Source organism: Gossypium hirsutum, chromosome D05, assembly GCF_007990345.1.
Source record: "Gossypium hirsutum isolate 1008001.06 chromosome D05, Gossypium_hirsutum_v2.1, whole genome shotgun sequence".
Classification (NCBI taxonomy): Eukaryota; Viridiplantae; Streptophyta; class Magnoliopsida; order Malvales; family Malvaceae; genus Gossypium; species Gossypium hirsutum.
The window spans coordinates 8556399-8575565 of NC_053441.1; the positions used below are offsets into that span (position 1 = coordinate 8556399).

At 33.1% G+C, this 19167-nt stretch overlaps 3 protein-coding genes across 10 annotated transcripts; 2 read left to right on the forward strand and 1 right to left on the reverse strand.

The window, feature by feature from the left end:
- The first annotated feature begins 3691 nt into the window (after positions 1 to 3691).
- LOC107906207 (probable peptide/nitrate transporter At3g43790) lies at positions 3692 to 9296 on the forward strand. 7 transcript variants are annotated; one of them, XM_016833138.2, is made up of 17 exons: positions 3692 to 4314; positions 4702 to 4742; positions 4901 to 4961; positions 5063 to 5165; positions 5283 to 5385; positions 5504 to 5557; positions 5640 to 5702; positions 5799 to 5848; positions 5939 to 6014; positions 6452 to 6664; positions 6869 to 6956; positions 7067 to 7152; positions 7521 to 7628; positions 7816 to 7860; positions 8080 to 8168; positions 8738 to 8781; positions 8897 to 9296. In XM_016833138.2, the coding sequence occupies exons 1-17, from the start codon at positions 4167 to 4169 to the stop codon at positions 8992 to 8994; spliced, it is 1470 nt and encodes a 489-aa protein (XP_016688627.2). In that variant the 5' UTR covers positions 3692 to 4166; the 3' UTR covers positions 8995 to 9296. The 7 variants fall into 7 exon arrangements, with proteins under 7 accessions (XP_016688627.2, XP_040949468.1, XP_016688629.2 ...); XM_016833141.2 differs by having other exon boundaries at positions 3750 to 3941; XM_041093534.1 differs by lacking the exon at positions 7521 to 7628 and having other exon boundaries at positions 3741 to 4314.
- Positions 9182 to 12311, reverse strand: LOC107906209 (eukaryotic translation initiation factor 3 subunit I). The gene is made up of 8 exons (XM_016833143.2): positions 11920 to 12311; positions 11618 to 11833; positions 11034 to 11161; positions 10647 to 10766; positions 10425 to 10514; positions 9938 to 10024; positions 9754 to 9833; positions 9182 to 9622 (listed from the first exon to the last, which is right to left on the reverse strand). Exons 1-8 carry the CDS (start codon positions 12101 to 12103, stop codon positions 9547 to 9549), a joined length of 981 nt encoding a protein of 326 aa, XP_016688632.2. The 5' UTR covers positions 12104 to 12311; the 3' UTR covers positions 9182 to 9546.
- Positions 12312 to 15154: 2843 nt separating this feature from the next.
- Positions 15155 to 18065, forward strand: LOC107906210 (SNF1-related protein kinase regulatory subunit beta-1). 2 transcript variants are annotated; one of them, XM_016833145.2, is made up of 5 exons: positions 15176 to 15314; positions 15452 to 15657; positions 16800 to 16978; positions 17109 to 17271; positions 17598 to 18065. In XM_016833145.2, exons 2-5 carry the CDS (start codon positions 15463 to 15465, stop codon positions 17913 to 17915), a joined length of 855 nt encoding a protein of 284 aa, XP_016688634.1. In that variant the 5' UTR covers positions 15176 to 15314; positions 15452 to 15462; the 3' UTR covers positions 17916 to 18065. The 2 variants fall into 2 exon arrangements, with proteins under 2 accessions (XP_016688633.1, XP_016688634.1); XM_016833144.2 differs by having other exon boundaries at positions 15155 to 15657.
- The last annotated feature ends 1102 nt before the right edge of the window (positions 18066 to 19167 follow it).

Below are 19167 nucleotides of genomic sequence, written 5' to 3' on the forward strand. Positions count from 1 at the left end.
TATAATTTTCTAGTTGCATTGATAAAAAAAAGTTTTGACATATATAATTAAAATTAAATAAAATATTTATATCTATAATTTTTATATAAATCTTTTTCTATTCCCTCTTAATCCTTTAGGTTTAACGAGGTAAAACAATATTTTTAGTTTAATTCTTAAACAACAATTTTTATCGATCATTTTACCATTAAAGGCCCATTTCCAATTTTATTTATGGAAATGGGTCAATTTTTTCATTATTTACCGGAAAAAACCGATTTTAGCAAAACGCGCTCACATAAGAGCGTTTTTGGGAGAAATTTTAGCAAAACGCGTCCCTTTGGAGCGATTTTGCCACATCAGCAGAGCGTGTCCAATGGCTATTTAATTTTTTGACAATTGGATGGTCCAACGGAAAAAAAAACCTATAAAACCCCCTCCTATTTTTCACACATTATTTTTTCAATTTTCTCTCAAATTTCTCAAAGCTCTCTTTAATTTTGGCAAAAAAAAAGCTCTCTTTAATTTTTTTTTGAATTAGTATTTTTTTTAATTTCAAAAATATTTGATCGTGTTAGCAATAGCCGGGGAATTAATTTGTCTCGATCATAAACATATCTTCGTCGAACAAATGAAAATGGTAAGGGTTAATTTTAATTTTTTAATATTATTTAATATTTTTCATTTATGTAATTTTAATTAATTTTTATTTTATAAATTTTTATAACAGTCTGTAGATCGGGTGTTACAATGCTATATTCGTAATATGTCTAGTCCTCCATCACCGTTGATAGAGAATTACTTGCGGGATGCAAGTTTTTGGCACGTGGCCATTATAGGTCAGGGTACAAGTTGGACCCGAAACTCATCAGTGCATTGATAGAGAGGTGGAGACCCGAGACGCACACATTCCATATTCCATGCGAAGAGTGTACCATCACTTTGGAGGACGTGCAGTTACAATTGGGATTGCCTGTGGATGGGTCCGCATTCACCGAGTTCGTCCAATCTGCTGATTGGGGAGCCGTATGTTACGATCTTTTGGGTGTGATTCTGGATAATATTTACGGAGGTCGGATCGAGATGGGCTGGTTACGAGATATATTCTCGGAGCCGGGGAATGATTCGACTGAAGTAGAAAGAATACCATATGATCGAGCATACATTCTTGAGATGATTGGAGGTTATCTGATGCCGGACTTATCATGAAACCTCATACATTTGAGGTGGCTACTGAAACTCGTTGATTTTAGAGTAGCTGGCGAATTTAGTTAGGGGTCTGCCGTGTTGGCAACATTGTATCGAGAAATGTACAGGGCGACGCCACCAACTAAAGCCAAAATCAGAGGTTGCCTATCACTACTACAATCATGGGCTCAGTTTCGCTTTCTATTTTTACTGTAACAACCTAATTTCCAGTGGTTTCGAAAACAATGATTCGAGATCACTAAATCCGACCAATGAGTTAAAATTTAATAAACTAATAATTATGGGTCAAGTGTGAATTTAGAAGAATTTTTGAATTAGTGAATTTTGTGATTTAAAAAGAATTTAATAGGTAAATTGGGTCTAAAATGAAGTATCGAGACCTCGAGTTCATAAACCAAGCCATAAATATTTTTATAAATATTTATGGAGTGTCATTGAGTTAGTATAAAAGTTTCGTTAGAAAATTTTAATGTTTGGATAGTCAATTAATTAAAAAGGACTAAATTGAAAATAGTGCAAAATTTGTTAAATTGTGATTAAATAGCTTAAGTGATAAACACGGGCTAAAACGCGTCCCTGGGGAAGCGATTTTGCCACGTCAACAAAACGCGTCCACGTGGGCGCGCTTTGTGCTGGCATGGCAAAATCACTCCCCCAGGAACGCATTTTGCTGAAATTTCCCCCAAAAAGCTCCTACATGGACGCATTTTGCTAAAATCGGCCATTTTCGATAAATAATAAAAAAAATTTTGTCCATTTCCGTAAATAAGGTTGGAAATGGGCCTTTGATGGTAAAATGGTCATTTTTATCGATTACTTTTTATTATTTATTGTCACTCTCTCCTCATTTACGTATAAATTATTAATTTATAATTAATAAAAAATAATTTAATTGAGAAATTATAAGATATGTGATTTTTAACAATAAAAATGTTCTCAAACTTTTCGAACTTCCTAATTATTAAATATAAATGTTGAAATTGAATCCTGTTTTTATCATTAATTTTTTAAATATTAACTAATTACCTCTCTTATAAATTATTTATTCTCTTTATTTGTTATTACATCTTAGAAAGCCCTTAAATTCATGGAATTCTTTTTCGTTTTTATTAGATTTGCGTAGTGTTATTTTTGGCCTTTAACTTTACAAAATTGAAAATTTGTTATTACATGAACGAATTCAAATATTATTATCTAAATTGAAAATTTTTTAAAATTAAGTAACTAAAACAGGAATGTAGACATAGTTGAGTGACCATTTGTATAGTTTACCCTTAATTTTATATAATGCAAGTTAAATCATATATAAAAATAAAACAAAATTATATTACAAAAGCATAAAAATGAGTTGGGTCAGATTAGACTCAGACCTTGAGTGTTGAAACTCAAATCCAACTTATATTTTAAATGGGTTCTTTTTTTGCCCAAACCAATTTTTTTAGGTATTGTACTTTTGTTTAAAGTTTAAACCCTCTCATATTTTGCACAAACATTTGGAATTGGACAAGTAACTTAACCTGTGAATAGGTCTAGTTTATATTTTTTTGGTGATGAATCAAGTTTGATAATGAACCTCGTGGAGAAGTGAGATGTGCTTAGATGCTTTTCAAGTTCTTGAGCTAAGGGTGCTTACGTTTATGCTCAGGAGCACTATCTAATGCTAATGTTAATCTATGATCAGAGATCAGATACAGGGATTAAGATCTCTAACCTTTATGCTTGGTCCAAAAACCTTTTCCTAGTTTGCAAAATGGTCCTGTACTAAGTTGTATTTGACAGTTGACTCTAATAATATCACACTATAACAATTGTCCCTCTTAAGTCTAAAGCATGTTAGGAAATAGCTTGACAAAGACTAAGACAAGCAAAATATATTACTATATAAGCGAGTGAAGAGCATTAGAGATTTTGTAGTCAAATTTGTATATTTGCGTGATTGTATCTCATGAAAGATTTTGTGCATAACCGAGCTATGTAACTGAAGTGTTTCTGTGGAAGTCAATTCACTTTGGCGCAATAGTATCCTTCTAGGAGTTTTGATTGGTGTAATTGTATCACATGAGAGAGTTTGTTGCGGTTAAGGAAGAGAGATTTGTTGTTAAGGAGCAGGACTTTACTATTGAGGAGCAGACGAATGTTAGCAATAAGCGGAAGTTTATTGTTGAGTAGCAAAAGTTGTTTGCTGCTAAGGAGCGGAAGTTTACTGTTGATGAGGAAAAGTAGGCTACCGAGGAGGACAATTTCATTGTTGACGACAGACCTCTCGTAATGAAATTAATACATCTTATTGACTAGTCTGCAAAGTAGTCCCACACTCTAGTTGTAACAATATATTGGTATAACTTGTTGTTTGTATTATTTTTGTATTAACTTACACATATATTTAAGGTATATTTGAATGATTTATATATAAAATTGTTGTTTTATTACTTTCTTGTATCACAGTGTCTAAAACAAGTAGTGAAATAAATTTATTTACAAGTCAGCATTGATCAATTATTACTATTTTTTCTAAATCATTCTAATTCAGCTCAAATTATTATTTGGAGCAGAAAATCGCATAACGGCTTTTTAAACTCCAAAAGTTGGGTCTCTCCAAAATTAAGCCGTCTTTCATTTCCATTTTCATCATCATTATATTTGTCTTTGCTTGTTCTCTTTGGTCAAGCAACGCAACTTGAGCTACAATCATCTGGATGCGAGTCTAAAGTTCATGTATCACAACGCAACTTGAGCTACAATCTTCTTCTGGGGTAAGAACATTGCTTCTTAGTTAGTTCTTGCTCACGCTCAATTCCCTATTTCAGCAACCACGTACCCCCACTTCAAACGTGTTGAAACCCTGCGTTTTATACCCCCTCCGAAAAAAAAGGGACAAAATTGATGAGAAGGTGTTTGAGTTTTTGACCCAGACAGCAAAAGAAGCCATTTTTGCTTTTTTTCTTCTTCGTTTCTGAGTGAGAATTTCTTGGAGAGAAATGGAAGAGAATAGAACTTCGTTATTGGAGAGAGAAGCAGAGTACCGTGAAAAATGCCCAGGTTGTAAGATGGATCGTCTCAAACAAGAACAAGCCGGGGTCCCTTACAAGCTATTGTCTTTTATCTGGATTGTCTCTCTCTGTACTGGTCAGTACTTAATATCCATAAACGTGTCAAAGACAAAGGTTCAAGCATTCTTCTAACAGTGGTTAATAATATTGTGGACACCTGCACTCGAAAATCTCACGATTTTGTCTTAATAAAAGCACTACATAGTCATTGTGGATACTCACAATGTTTCAATGTAAGATTGAGGTGTTACTGATAATTGCTTTTGGGTTGTCCTTGAATGGAAATAATCAAATCATTTCAGCTTTCCTATATTTTGCTTTGCTGTACCTTGAACTCTTCTTAGGAATGTCTTATGATTTCCTTTTTTCCTGTTGGTTTTTTTTTTTTTTTGTTGTTGTTGTTGTTGTCTCTTTTAGTTTTAACAATCGTGTCTTATGTTATTATTTCGTTACAAATTTTCAGCCTTGCAAATATCATCACTATTCCCGTTTGTTTACTTTATGGTATGTTATCTGCCTCTGGAAAACCTATTACATACTGTAACTTATTACTTCTTATTGAAGGCTGGGAAATTTGGTTTTTATTGTTAGTTTGCTATAATTGAAGATGCTACTATGGAAACTGAAAGTGTTATTTTGTATACGGATTTTTTGGTTGGCAGATCAGAGATTTTCATATTGCAAAAAGAGAGGAAGACATTGGCTTCTATGCAGGATTTGTGGGTAATATCTTATCCTAATATTCATTAGTTTTTACAAGCTGGTAAATTAGATTTCAGGATGGTGTATTGGTATTCAGTTACAGTAATTTTTGCCCATTCTAGGGTCTTCATTTATGGTTGGAAGAGCTTTGACATCTCTTTTCTGGGGAGTGGTTGCTGATCGATATGGTCGTAAACCTGTTATATTGATAGGGACATTTTCAGTGTCAGAATCTTTTCCATCAACTACCTTTCAAACTTATTTTATAATTAAAAAAATGAAGTCTTTTGATACAAGTGATTGTCAATTGGCAATTGTATCATCACAATTTTTTTATTTCAGGGTTGTGTTCAACACTCTCTTTGGCCTTAGCACGAACTTTTGGATGGCACTGTCCATGAGATTTTTTCTTGGGTGCTTTAATAGTCTGCTTGGCACAATAAGGGTATGTGTTCTCAGTCTGCATTTTTGAACTCATATACATTTACTTACACAACAAGCATTTCCGAGTATTACTTACTCAAGAGGACTTCAATACTTTACCTTCTTGGTTGTTCTTCCAGGCTTATGCTTCTGAAGTGTGTAGAGAAGAGTATCGGGCTTTGGCACTTTCAGTTGTAAGATGATTGATTTTGTAGTCGGTTGGGTACATTATCTGGTTTTTGCAGTATTATATTTATATCAGACTTCGCATTTCAGGTTAGTACATCGCGAGGCATAGGACTGATTATTGGCCCTGCTATTGGAGGATTCTTTGCACAGGTAGAGACGTTCCATCACTCCACTCTTTACACAGATTGTTAAAGAAAATTTTCTTGCCTTCTAACCATATTTATTACTTCATGTATGGCCTCCTAGCCTGTAGAGAAATATCCAAATCTTTTCGCGGAAAGCTCCATTTTCGGGAGGTAGTCCACATTGCTTTTTTTTATCCACATGTCATATTTTTTCCCATTTTCTCTCTATGTGGTGATGTTCTGATGTGCATACAATTGCAGATTTCCCTACTTCCTACCATGCCTCATAATATCAGTTTATGCCGTTGGATCTCTTGTTGCCTGCAAATGGCTTCCAGTAAGTTTCAAACTCATTTTCTCATCTTTTGCATTTTCTTGTTCCCTCTCTGGCTTGGGGAATTGGTAATTACAATAGAAGTTCATGATCAATAAAGACATTATTCTATAGGTTTGAACTTTGGATATTTGACTATTAGACACAGGTATCCATCATTCATCCCTAAGTCTGAGCAACATAGCTGCTCATTAAGATTAAGTTTACTTTCTATTTCTTTCAGTCTTCAATATGTTTTTCATTTATTGGTTGTTTACTGGTTTATATGCATGCATTTGCCTCCAGTTTGCACATTATGATTTGATTCTTAGAGAAAAAAAAATTGCATTTGGCACTGAGACAAGTTTAATCCTTTTATGGGGTATGCTTCTTATATAGGCGATTTATAAGATTTCTATTGTTTATTTCTTTCTCCTTTCTGGTGACGAACACTTATGCAGGAAACATTACACAAGCATGCTGAAAAGGCACATGAGAGAGCTGATCTACATGATATTTCAGAACATTCTTCAAATGATTCTGGTCAGAAAGATAACATAGTAGAACTAGAAGACAAACAGATTCACAAATCAAATCTCTTAAAAAACTGGCCACTAATGTCTACAATAATCGTATACTGCGTTTTCTCACTTCAAGAGATGGGTTACTCTGAAGTAAGTTATATCCCTTAAACACAATTTATTGTCATCCCCCATGCCTATCTGACTTAAGTACAAACTTCTCACATTGTCTAGGATTCATCATGATCTGATCTTCACATATTCTTGATATATATGTGTGTGTGTGTGTGTGTGTGTGTGTGTGTGTGCGCTAGAGTTGTTCATGTTTTACATAAGACACTTGACATGTCTTTGCAGATATTTTCACTTTGGGCAGTTAGTGATAAAAAATATGGAGGATTAAGCTTTTCATCCCAAGATGTTGGTGAAGTTCTTGCTATCTCTGGTATATCCATAACTTTCAATGTTGCAATAATTTCCTAGAAAGTATTTGCAATTTGATTTTTTCTTTTTCAGAAAGCGTTAGTCTAATAGCATGCTTTCCATCATTTCCAGGATTTGGTCTTTTACTGTTTCAACTGCTGTTGTATCCACCAGTTGAGAGACGCCTTGGGCCTCTCATGGTTACACGCCTTTCAGCTGTAAATTCTTACCTCCACATCACTGTATTCCTATACTTCTTTTCTTTGGGTTAATCTATAAATACACCTTTTAATTTTTAACCATTTGGCACCTAAAGAGAAAAATAAAATTTATAATCAAATTATTATATTTTATTTTCATCAAGTAAATTAAACCCAATTGACTGATGTTGTTCAATAATATGCTGACGTGTAACTTCATTGACCAATAGTAAATCCTCACTTCTTGGATCACTGTTAGAAAATATTTGACTTGACTTATGGCGGATCAGTATTGGTTACAATTCCACATCACCATTTTATGTGATGGATTTTTATTATTTTTTTAGTAAAATAGCTAGTTGATGCTACTTTTTTGTAATCTTCAGGTAATATCAATTCCATTGTTGTCATGTTTCCCCTATATAGCAATGCTTTCAGGGGTAGTCCTGCATTTGGTGATAAATTGTGCAGCCATATTAAGAAACACTCTATCTGTAAGTGAATCTAAATCCTAAATATGTACAAATACATGGAGAAGTTTCTGGTGATGAACTCCAGGTTCTGAATCCAATGAATACACTGAAATGAATCAGACACGCTTCTTTTAAACTGTTTTTCTTTCTTTGTTCTTTTCGGTTGAAACTGTCTGATTTATGGGGCAAATTCATTGGTATCGTGTAGGTTTCACTTGTTACTGGATTATTCATATTGCTGAACAATGCAGTGGTAATGTTTTCTGCCCATATTTTGGGAAATATTTCATATTAAATCTATGTTGAACCCTTCATTTTTCTTTTCAGACATAGGGGTGGACATACAACCCTCCAAATACATAGAAACACCGAGAAAAAACAATTGTATTAATTGACTTTGATTGTATATACTTGAATTATCATTCCTCTCTCTGGTTTCAACATTGTTTGTTTATTCTTTTTCTTGTTTCAGCCTCAAAGTCAGAGAGGGGCTGCTAATGCCATTTCAATAACTGCAATGTCTGTTTTCAAAGCATTTGGTCCAGCAGGAGGAGGAGCGCTGTAAGTATCTTTTTTCTTTCCATTTTCTGTATGTATTTTAGCTTTTTATATGTGAATCACACTAGTCTATTTGAGCAGCAAAATCTGCACAGTTCAGCACTTTCAATTTTTACAAACTGACAATGCTTTTGTGCCACAATATCGTCGACATATTCGAGATTTTGAAGGAGAGGTCTTAGTTTAAATTGTTGATAAAACGCTGAACTTAATTAATTCTTAAATTTCAAAGTTCTTGAAGGGCCAAATGTGAGGCTTCTTATTATGGTTGATTATATTGTTAAAATGAAATCTATAGAACCTGAACTAGGTCAAGTTGAAGCATGTGGTCACCCTTAAAAAGTGATGCAGTAGATTTAGTGTTCGATTCCTGGAATGTGCAACATCTTCCCTTCACCTCAAGCCGCAACCTTTTTTATACTCATTGCTTAGAGAGACAAAACCAAAGATTAATTCAATCTTAAATTTAGCAAATGTTTGTTTTCTTCCTGGCCAATTTATATACCAGAACTACTATTATTTCTCGACTCAATAAGGGTCTTATCAACCTTTTTTCGTTCATGAAAATGTAGATTTTCTTGGGCACAAGAGCGACAAGTTGCCTCTTTTCTTCCAGGTTTGTAGTTGAATCCTAATAATACAGCTTCAAAATAGGCTCGGATCGATTTACTATATATACATGTGGGTATTGAATACAAGACATTTCTTTGATTTTTGGATTTTGGAAACAGGTGATCAAATGGTTTTCTTTGCGCTAAACGTGGTTCAATTTATTGGATTGCTATTGACTTTCAAGCCCTTTCTTGCTGAACCGTACCAGAGAGAATAGCATCAACAATTATTTTTTTAGTTCACTTCATCGGTATTCTCATCATATGAATCATTATTGATTAGTGAATTGACCCGAATAAAGTCTGAATCTCACTGGATTGATCATTTCAGTTTTAATAACGATGTTAAAAGCAAATTTCGGTTCAGTCTTTCCAAATTTAAACTACAGAGATAAGTTTAAAGTATTAATAAAGAAGTCAATACATTATTGTACAAAACCGAGTTATTTCTTTAAACAATAAGATTTTATCAAACAAGGATGACTTTGTTAAAGCTCTAAACTAAAATGAGCTAAGCTACCAAAAAGAAAAAGAATAAAAAAAAAGAAACTGCAAATGTGTTCAAAAAAGGTTGAAGTAACGCAATCTTTTTAGTGAAAATACAATAAAATTCGTAAAGCTCAAAATTGCCACATCGAGCACAAGAAGAAAGCTGGTTACGTGCAGATAAATACTTGATCACTCCCCCCTTCCTTGCCTTGAATACTCTATAAGGACTAATTGTCCAGTCGTCTTGTTGGAACAAGCTATATCTGTAAGCTGCTCCATATTTATATTTTGATGTTGAAGTAATCCGGGTCAAAATGGTGTAATCGAACATAACCATCCTCACCACCGCTCGAGAAACTACAAGTTCAAAAGACAGAGACTTGTAAAAATGACTGAAGACTGGGCAAATACAAAATAGAGGGAAATAGTGCAAGTGAGCTATACATGCAAGTTGTGAAAACTATAAAAAAGCACAATTTGCCTCTTACCTCTTCCCATCAGGGTTAAAAGCCAAGGCATTTATGGGCCCAAAATGACCTTTTACACCTCCAATTTCTTCTTGAAGAATCTACCAAGGCAACCAAACAATTCGATAAAAAGGGAAACAAAATTGCAAAAATAACAAATCTTCACCTCATAAAGAAACATTCTTTTGATAAACATAAAACTAACCTTGTCAAAGAATTTAGCTTCGAACTTCCCAGCACGATGATCTGTCGTTGTGACAGCTGATGCATCCTGACCACCTCCAAGCACCACCTAGATGGAGAAAAGGCATTCAGAAAGATTAGAGTGAGATGTAATTGTTGAGGCAAATAGAAATATTCGTGAGTTTGAATGCAGATTACTAGATCAGTTGTTCGCCCACTTACTATAACCAACTAAATCCAGACAATTGAACATAAGCATTTGACGATAAAATGAATAATTTTTCCATGCTTGAGGTGCATTACAATATTAGACACCTTTAAGCCTTAGTGCTAGAAGTTTAAATGTTTCAAGTCCAGAAGCTATTACAATACTAAGAAACGAGATACTGAACTTCAAGAACTAGAAAAAGGCTATGTCAGATTTTTAATGCAGCCAACTAAGGAAAGATGCAGTTAGGGGCAAAGGGAATTGCATACAAGTTATGCTGCTCATATTTGTTCATACTTACATGGTCGAGAAGTGGAGACATAGCAACAGCATTGACTGGACGTTCAGTAACATAGGTCTTGATAAGAGTCAACGATCTTGTGTCCCATAGCTAAACATTTACAGAAAAATGTAAGAAGAATTAGGCAGAGGAAATTTTAGCCAAAGAATAAAGAATCTGGGGTTATTTCAGAAAATAGCCACAAATGCTCAAAAAACTTGTGAGGTTAATAAGATGCATCACCTTGGCAGATTTATCTAAGGAACCGGTAAGGAAGTGTGAACCGTCTGCAGATTTTGTAAGTGATGTTATTGTCTTTTTGTGACCCGATTCCTTGTCAGCCTCCCTAAGTAGTTTTCCAGTCTAGAAGACAACATCGACAAATCCAACCCGAAAGATAAGATCATTTCCAATGTACAGATTAATAAAGGAACATGACAGAGGATATTGAAGAAAGATAATTAAAAAATAAGAAAAGATCTAGTTTGAAGAATATCAAGAAGTGAAAACAAATTATTACATCAGAATATTTTCAATGTTGAAGACAAACCGATCAATTGTGCAACATTATAGAACAAAAATAGCTTCCGTGCTCACAAAAAGAACTATTCATATCTGACAGCAATTTACCTCAGAATCCCATATACGAATTACGGCATCTTCTCCAGCACTAACGATAGTCCTATTGAGGGGTCCCCAAACAGCTCTGTTTATTCTACCTTGAGGACCCTTGATGACAAGCTCAGACTCCTCAGTCTCTGCATAGTTATTTCACAACGTAATTAACCAGAATATAGACATCAAAGAAATCAGCAGACTAATACTCTAAGTAAAATTTTTATGAAAGAGAAAGAAAAACAAATAAGTATATTGACAGACTGTTACAAATACATTATACATTCTACTGTCAATAACTTATTACCCTGTTTCACTCCCGAACGTGATTATATTCATTACTTTAACAAATGACTCCCAATTATTGCATAATAATTATTTTATCATTTTTGTGAGAACCACGCACAAAAAAAAGTGCATATTTTTTTCTTTAACAATATTTGATCTTCTACATTGTAACTAGCTTCAACATCTCACTCAAAAGTTCAAAATCCCTACCTAAATATATAAATACAAAATTTAACAAACTGAGCAGCAATCACTTAGAGAGAGAGAGAGAGAGAGAGAGAGAGAGAGAGAGATCAGAACTTTAAGCTTACGTTCAGTTGGGTCTCTAGCAATGCGTTTAACGTGAATAGCGGAAGTCAATTCCATGAAAGGATCCGTAGTAATTACAGCTAGTTTATCCCCTACAGAGAAATCCACCGACCTCGCAGGAGAACCGAAATTGAAAGTATATAATTGAGCTCCCGTCTGAACATTCCACAGCTTCACAGTTTGATCGGCACTTCCCGTAATAAGCCTCATCGAATCCCCTACAAGTTTTGAGGGAGGGGACTAAAAATTGGAACTTCAAGTTTAAAAACTAAAATAAAATAAATAAAGAACAAAAAGAACTTACTTGAGACGTCGCAAGACCAAACGGCGCCATTATGGCCACGATAAGTGCCGAGACGCTCGCCATTGTCGGCGAACCAAACGGTAGGGGTATGGTCCTTAGCGCATGAAAACAAAAGATCTCCATCTCTGTTGTACTTGAGAAACGTCAATGGCCTTTCATGACCTTTCATCAAAATCGGCCTCATCTTCTTCTTTTCTTCTTTTCTCGCCAAAAATTTAAAGAAAAGAACTTTCGTCAACTAACTACTCTGAGATTTAGGGTTTTGAGCTTTTTCTGCTTCTACTAATTTTTGTTACCTGATTTTAACATATATGGATGAGCTTAAGTTAATTAACTTAATATATGGGCTTTTAGCCTACTTTTGACTCAGCTTCGGCTCTGTCAAAAAGCCCAGCTTGAGTCATAGGTAATCCTGTTTAATAACTGGGCGGAAGGCTGGAAAAATCTTTACGTATTTGATCTGAACCGTGAAAATTGTTAGATAATAAAATTATGGGATAAAGTAACAATTAGTTCTTGAACTTGTCAACTTTTCTCACTTGAGTCCCTAATTTTCTTTTGCTCATATTAGTCTCATAACTTGGTATTTTTTTCAATTAGATCCCTAAGCATAGATTCTATTTAAGGTTTGATGATATGGCACTCTCATATCGTGCCCATCTCACCATCGAGAAATCAATATCAAATTAATAGAATATGTAAACATCGATTGCTAAATTTATTAAATTTTTTAAAATAAATACCAAATTAACAAAGCATGTAAAATTTATGAATTAAATTATTGTTATGCCAATAAAACATCTGACATGTCAACATTCCGTTAGGGGTTTGATGGTAGAATGACTAAAATTTACAATTTTTCAAATTGTAAAATATATATAATCAAAATAAATGTGCCCTTAAACTTGAGTGACAATCCTGATATTTTACCCTTCGTTATTTACATTTTAAAAGTTACATAAATTTATATATGTATTTTTTTGTCTGTTTTTATTTGATAAAAGTTACATATTTTAGTTTCAAAAGGTAACAATATTAATTTTTTAGTATTCGATTTAGATTTTAAGGTTGTTTTGATGAAAATTAATTGTTAATATTATTATGTTTGAATTTTTCATAATTTTATTAATAGAATAAATTTAATATTAATTGTGAATTTATTTAATCTTACATTTAATTTATCAAATACAACAAGATGAATATGATTTAATTTGGATTTTAGGGTTGATTTGATGAAAGTTAATTGCTAATATTATTGGCTAATTATAATTTTCTCTTAAATCAACTCTAAAAGCTAAATTAAACACTAAAAGTTATTACCGTTAGCTTCAGGTACCAAAATGTATATTTTTTGTCAAATATAAGAACCACATTGAAAAGGAAATTATATCGTGTTAAAAAATATTTAAACTTAGATACCAAATCATATATTAAGCCTATAAATAAAAACAGGTGCCAAAGAAAACAAGGCACCACATGTTTAGACACAAAAAAATAGAGGGGATGTTTGATAAATAGAGTTTTGAGTATTTTTTAGTTGATTTGGGCACAAATAGAAGATTAAGTATTCAAATCCCTTAATTGTTGTGTTTGGTGTATGGAGGTTTGTAAGAGTTTATTGAGCTAAAACCTCCACAACAAAAAACGCAAGGATGGGTAACTTTTTTCATAGCTGATTGGGAATGAGATATCTGAAATAACATATCTGACTGTACTTGTTCAAATTTTACTCATTTTGCCACATGCCCTCAAACCTAATGAAATATGTGGAACGAGATATGTATCTATTTCTTGAATATTTATGTACTCTTAATTTATTTTCAATTTACTTGCATAAAATGATTTATTATGCAACTTTATATTAATCGAAATATGTTACTTGACAAATTTATTTAGAGTGTGACATAATTACCACTAGTTTACATGCTAAGAACATGACATAATTATCACTAAAAATACAATTTACAATTATATTTATATGTTATTAATATTTATCAATTTTCACAAGGTTAATATTTGCAAAGAAGACACTTAAGAAATTTGTTTATTTGAATTTTAAAAAATATTTACTTATTAATTTCTAGAATTGATGTTTTAATTCAATGATAATAGTATTTTATTTCAATAATTTCACCCAATAAAAACTGAAATATTATAAATAAATAAATATTTAACAATAAAATTATCATGTACTTATTTTTCATTTTACAGATATCAACTTTCAACTAAATTTTATCAAACACTTTTAAATAAATAATTAATAGAATCAATTAATCAATTATTAATCAATTTTCAAACAGAACCCATTGGAAAAAAAGAAGCAGCACCAAAGCCCATAAGAGGGCCGACAGTCGAAGCCCAAAGAAGTGTACTCAGCTCCAACCAAAATGAAGATGACGTCCTTCACCAAATAACCAATCCAAGCAGTTATCAAGTTGGCGCCCGGGCAAATCAAGGACACCGAACCTCACAACATGGCGCCAGCATGGTACGAGTGAGTTATCAATCTAGTTGGATACACATGTGATCAACAAAATTTATTACTCTTTTAATCATGGCCTGACCCATCCATAAATATGGGTTGAAGGATTTACTTTGTTTGAAAAGGAAATATATATAAAAAAGAATAAATCTATTGAAATTAAATAAAAAGACTATTTTAAAACATTTTATAATATAACAAGTTTTATGGTTTTTATGATTAGCTTATGACAAAAGAAGAGAAAGGAGATAAGAATAAAAAGCTCAAAAGTAAAAAGAAGATAAGTTCAACACATCTTGTAGTTGTCATCATCTGACAATTGCGACTCGCAACATTATCCCATTATTATCTAATTTAAGACTGATTCGTCGGTGAATTACGTAATTAAAATAGGATTACTCATAAATAAATATTTGATTAATTTTTAATTTTACTTAAATAGAATTTTAAAACGTACGGACACTAATATAGTTACCCAAGAGTCTGGTTAAGTCAATGAGCTTACCTTATCTAATCAATTAGGTAGAGATACGGTTAAAAATACATTAAGTCAGGACAAGAAAACCTAAAGAATTATTAAAGAATGATAAAGAAAAAATAAAGTGATAAAAATGATGTTTTAATAAAAATTTTAAATTTTTATATAGAAAAAAACGGTTGAGTTGACATTTTCGAGAAAAATTACGCCTTGATCAGATCAGTCTATGATTCTTAAACGTTAAATAAAGAGGATGCACGATACAGAAATAGGAATGGTTGTGTATTAACGTTCCCCCTTTTAATTTATCCAAATAGCTTGTCTGCCAATGGAAGACAAATAAAATACTAAAAAGAAAAAAGAAAAAAAATGGTTTTTGATCAGAACAACGTTTCCCGGCACTTGCAGTCGAACACGTTCCTAGTGTCAATCTCCGTAAATAAACCGAAAACCAGTGTTCTTTAATCCCTGGCTTCACTTTATTACTGAAACAAGTTTCTCCTTGTTTTCTCTTATTTTTAATCTAATTTTTGTTTTCTTTTTGGATATCTTTGAAAAATTATATACTAAAGGACTGAAAAATATGGGGAATGCAAACGGAAGACAGGACGGAGCTAACGGCGGTGTCGACGATCTATCCGGAAGATCCAATGGCGGCGAGGCCGTTGTTCCTGGAGCCGCTGCAGTTGGAATTCGCGTGCCATCGTCTGATTCAATGGTGAATACTCCGCCGCAGAGCCCTGGGCGGTCTCGATCCCCGCTTTTATTCGCTCCTCAGGTTGGCATCTTCAAATTTTCAATGATGGTTTCAGGACTTTGAACTTATTTTAAATTTAGTAATCCAATTTACTCAAAAATATTTACAAGTAAAATAAAAGATGTTTTGTTTGAGAATATGTTTGAATTAGGAAGATCTGAGCTTTGCTTGTGAATTTGAAACAACTAACTGAAGAACAGTTCTGTGTATTGAGTGACAGGTAAGGGGAATTAGAAATTGTTAATGGTTTCAGGGAATGAAACGTGGAAGGTAGAGTTTGAGCGTGTATTTTTTGTCACTGTTTGGGCAATTCTGCAAACGCTGGTGGATGAGTGTGTTGATATCTTTTAAAGTTTAAGCTTTGTTGCTTTTTGAGAGATTGTTAGAAGCTTGGAACGAAAAGTGACTTGTACGTAAAAAAAGAAAGCTGAAAAGCTAATACTTTTGTTGGATCCTTTTCGTATAGCATGCTTTGATTTTGTTTGGTTCATTGCTTTTTTTGAAATTTGTTTGAGAAAGTTACTGCGTTTGCACATGTTGTAATCCTTAAGAGGGGGTACTTAGATGTTAACGTCTTTATATCATCTTTTGAGCTGTTGATTGGTGAGAACTAAACTAAACACATATATGACACATGGTGAGGAGGAAGAGTGAGTGATAAGACTAACCAATGCTAATACCCCTAAAGTATTCAACTTTTGGAAACATGAAACAGAATCTTCTTGACTGTTGGAACCCCCAATCTCATTGATGTCTACATTGGTTTGGTCTATGAGAAATTTTGCCCTTTTATGCAGTGTGTGTGTGTTTAATTCTCATTCATAGATTCTTGTCGAGCTTTAGACACTTAAATTTTAGGGGTTATTATCCACATTGTTTTTCAAGTAAAAGATTGTGAAAATTATTATTTCAATTAGTTTCTTTGATTTGTTAATCTCCTGTCCTAGTTAGATAGTAACTTTTATTTCTTCAATAAAAAAAGTTGTTTTGGGGCCGTAGTCATATTTTTTTGACATCTTTTCATCGGTTCAAGGTCTATTTGGATTGCCAAGTGAGGAGAGGGAGAAGAAGTTTGCTGATGGTTACCTATGAACTAAAGAGTTTTGTCCATCTAAGTAGTGGTCTTTAAACTGATAGGTTGGTTGCTTTCGATGCAATTTCAGGTTCCTGTAGCTCCCTTACCAAGGGCTGATGGCCATTCCTTTTTCAACCAAACTTGGCGGCATGATTCTCCTGTGGTTGCTGATAGTCCGTCAGAGAAAGGAATCCCTGTCATCATTACATGGAATTATGGTGGTAATGACGTGGCCGTTGAAGGTTCTTGGGACAATTGGAGATCAAGGTAGGTCTATAGTTCATTAGTATTGTAGATGCACTTTTGCATGCATAACGAAATTTGCTGTTCCTCTTTTCATCCAAAACCTGAGCACATGGACCTCATATAATATAGTCTGATATTTTCTCGTTTGCAGGAAGATGCTGCAGAGATCTGGTAAGGACCACTCAATTCTTTTGGTCCTTCCATCTGGCATATACCATTACAAGTTCATTGTCGATGGTGAATGGAGATATACACCTGATCTGCCTTTTATAGCTGATGAAATGGGCCGCATTTGTAATCTTCTTGATGTTCATGTATGTATCTTCTAATCATGTACCTTTGTTTTTACTTCATCTAATTCCTGGGATGGTGTAGCATGCAAAACTCGGAATTTACAAATTTAACATATATTGTTGCTTAAAAACTAAAATTCAGAGGTTGAATATATTGTTTCAACTTTTGAGCTGACATGGAGAAATTAGAAAGATATGTGTTACATAGGTTCTCTCTTGTCTAAGACATCTCGATAATGATTTTACTATGTCACCCTTTTTGCTTGCCCATAACTAAGATGGTGGTGATACTCGTCACTGGTTTTGTTGCCTTCATTTGTTTAATTACTTGTCACTATTTCTTGCAGGACTATGTACCTGAAAATCTGGATAGTGTAGCCGAGTTTGAGGCTCCAGCATCTCCAACTTCCAGTTACAGTCAGGCATTTCCAGCGGAGGAAGATTTTACAAAGGAGCCTGCTGTGGTTCCATCCCAGCTACATTTAACTGTCCTCGGTACAGATGACCAAGATGGAGCATCATCCTCGAAGCCTCAACATGTTGTACTTAACCATCTTTTCATAGAGAAAGGATGGGCATCACAGTCTGTTGTTGCCCTCGGATACACCCATAGGTTTGAGTCCAAATATGTGACTGTTGTACTCTATAAGCCACTCAAAAGGTAACATGTGCTTTTCCCATGCTCGACTCTGTAAAGAAATCAAAGTGACTTTCATATTCGTTTGTGAAGGTACACCTCTGTTTTATAGATGATGCTTCGACACTTTTTTAACATGAACAACATGAACTTTGTTTATAAAGTTGTGCTTTTAACATTTGTTTACCTTCAAATGTTTGGACATGGAAAGCTTTTACATCTTACTAGCACTTGAAACTAATGCAACCGCTATACTATTTTTTGCTTCATCCGGACCTTTTAAGGCTCTATAAACCCAAAGGGAAAAGAGGAACAAAAGTCGGTCTAGAATTGTATTATCTGTATAATCGAGAACATTAATAGATAATGCTACCTGCAGTCATGTTTATGTAGGTTATTGGATTTTTTGAACCATTTATGATATTTCAGTTTAGTTTTTGGTTTTTCAAGTTAATTTTGAATTTTAGGTTATTGGATTTTATTTTAATAAAATGGTTTTGTTTATGGCTGTTGACATTATCAGTCTTTTACATAAATATTTTTAAAGTTTTTTTATTATTTTAAATATAAATATTTATTCTTATATCATGAAAAAATTAAATATAATTATGAATAATAAAAAATCTGCTTTTAGAACTTATAAACTAAAATGGTCAAAACATCAATTGATTTTTTGTTTTCTCATACTTGCAATTGCCAAAACATTCGAGTGAAATCATTTTCCTCCATTGGGCTCTTTTGGATTTACCGTAATAATTCCAAGCCCATGATCCAACCTCTCATACAAATACAGTGACTTAGTGGTTGTGGTAAATCATAATGTTTGTAACAACCGATTTTGAGTTTGGACCATTTTCTTTTTTCTTTTTTATTTTTATATTTAAGGTGACTAAATTATTAGTAAATTTATATTTTAATTATTTAACTTTAAAAAGTTACAAATAATTATTAAATTACTCGAAAGTTTTTATTTTAAGTTATTGAACAATTAAAATTTTCTTTTAAAGGAAAAATCCAACTAACAAGCTCCAAACAACAATTCAACGATTAGTATAATGGATTAAATATTCATTAAGAGTAGAAGAATATAATTTAAATTCAATTCGATTTAATGATCAATGTCAGAGATCAGAGAATAAAGTTACTTAGATTTTTGTTTACAGATTCATGACATCTAAAATTGTCTCATTAAAAAAAATTGAATTGCAGAATAAAAAAGAAAGATAGCTCTCGAGTATGTAGACAATACAAATACATAAGATTTTAATAGGTTTGTGACT

What these genes read in the sequence shown, in the direction of transcription:
- LOC107906207 (XM_016833138.2), top strand. Translation starts at nt 4,167, where the DNA reads ATGGAAGAGAATAGAACTTCGTTATTGGAGAGAGAAGCAGAGTACCGT. An exon ending in TGGTTACACGCCTTTCAGCT is followed by an intron (nt 7,153 to 7,520) that starts GTAAATTCTTAC and finishes TGTAATCTTCAG; the next exon opens with GTAATATCAATTCCATTGTT. An exon ending in AGTTGCCTCTTTTCTTCCAG is followed by an intron (nt 8,782 to 8,896) that starts GTTTGTAGTTGA and finishes TTTTGGAAACAG; the next exon opens with GTGATCAAATGGTTTTCTTT.
- LOC107906210 (XM_016833144.2), top strand. Translation starts at nt 15,463, where the DNA reads ATGGGGAATGCAAACGGAAGACAGGACGGAGCTAACGGCGGTGTCGAC. An exon ending in CGCTTTTATTCGCTCCTCAG is followed by an intron (nt 15,658 to 16,799) that starts GTTGGCATCTTC and finishes ATGCAATTTCAG; the next exon opens with GTTCCTGTAGCTCCCTTACC. An exon ending in TGGGACAATTGGAGATCAAG is followed by an intron (nt 16,979 to 17,108) that starts GTAGGTCTATAG and finishes TCTCGTTTGCAG; the next exon opens with GAAGATGCTGCAGAGATCTG.
- LOC107906209 (XM_016833143.2), bottom strand. Translation starts at nt 12,103, where the DNA reads ATGAGGCCGATTTTGATGAAAGGTCATGAAAGGCCATTGACGTTTCTC. An exon ending in CCTTAGATAAATCTGCCAAG is followed by an intron (nt 10,515 to 10,646) that starts GTGATGCATCTT and finishes GTAAATGTTTAG; the next exon opens with CTATGGGACACAAGATCGTT. An exon ending in TGTCTCCACTTCTCGACCAT is followed by an intron (nt 10,025 to 10,424) that starts GTAAGTATGAAC and finishes TTCTCCATCTAG; the next exon opens with GTGGTGCTTGGAGGTGGTCA.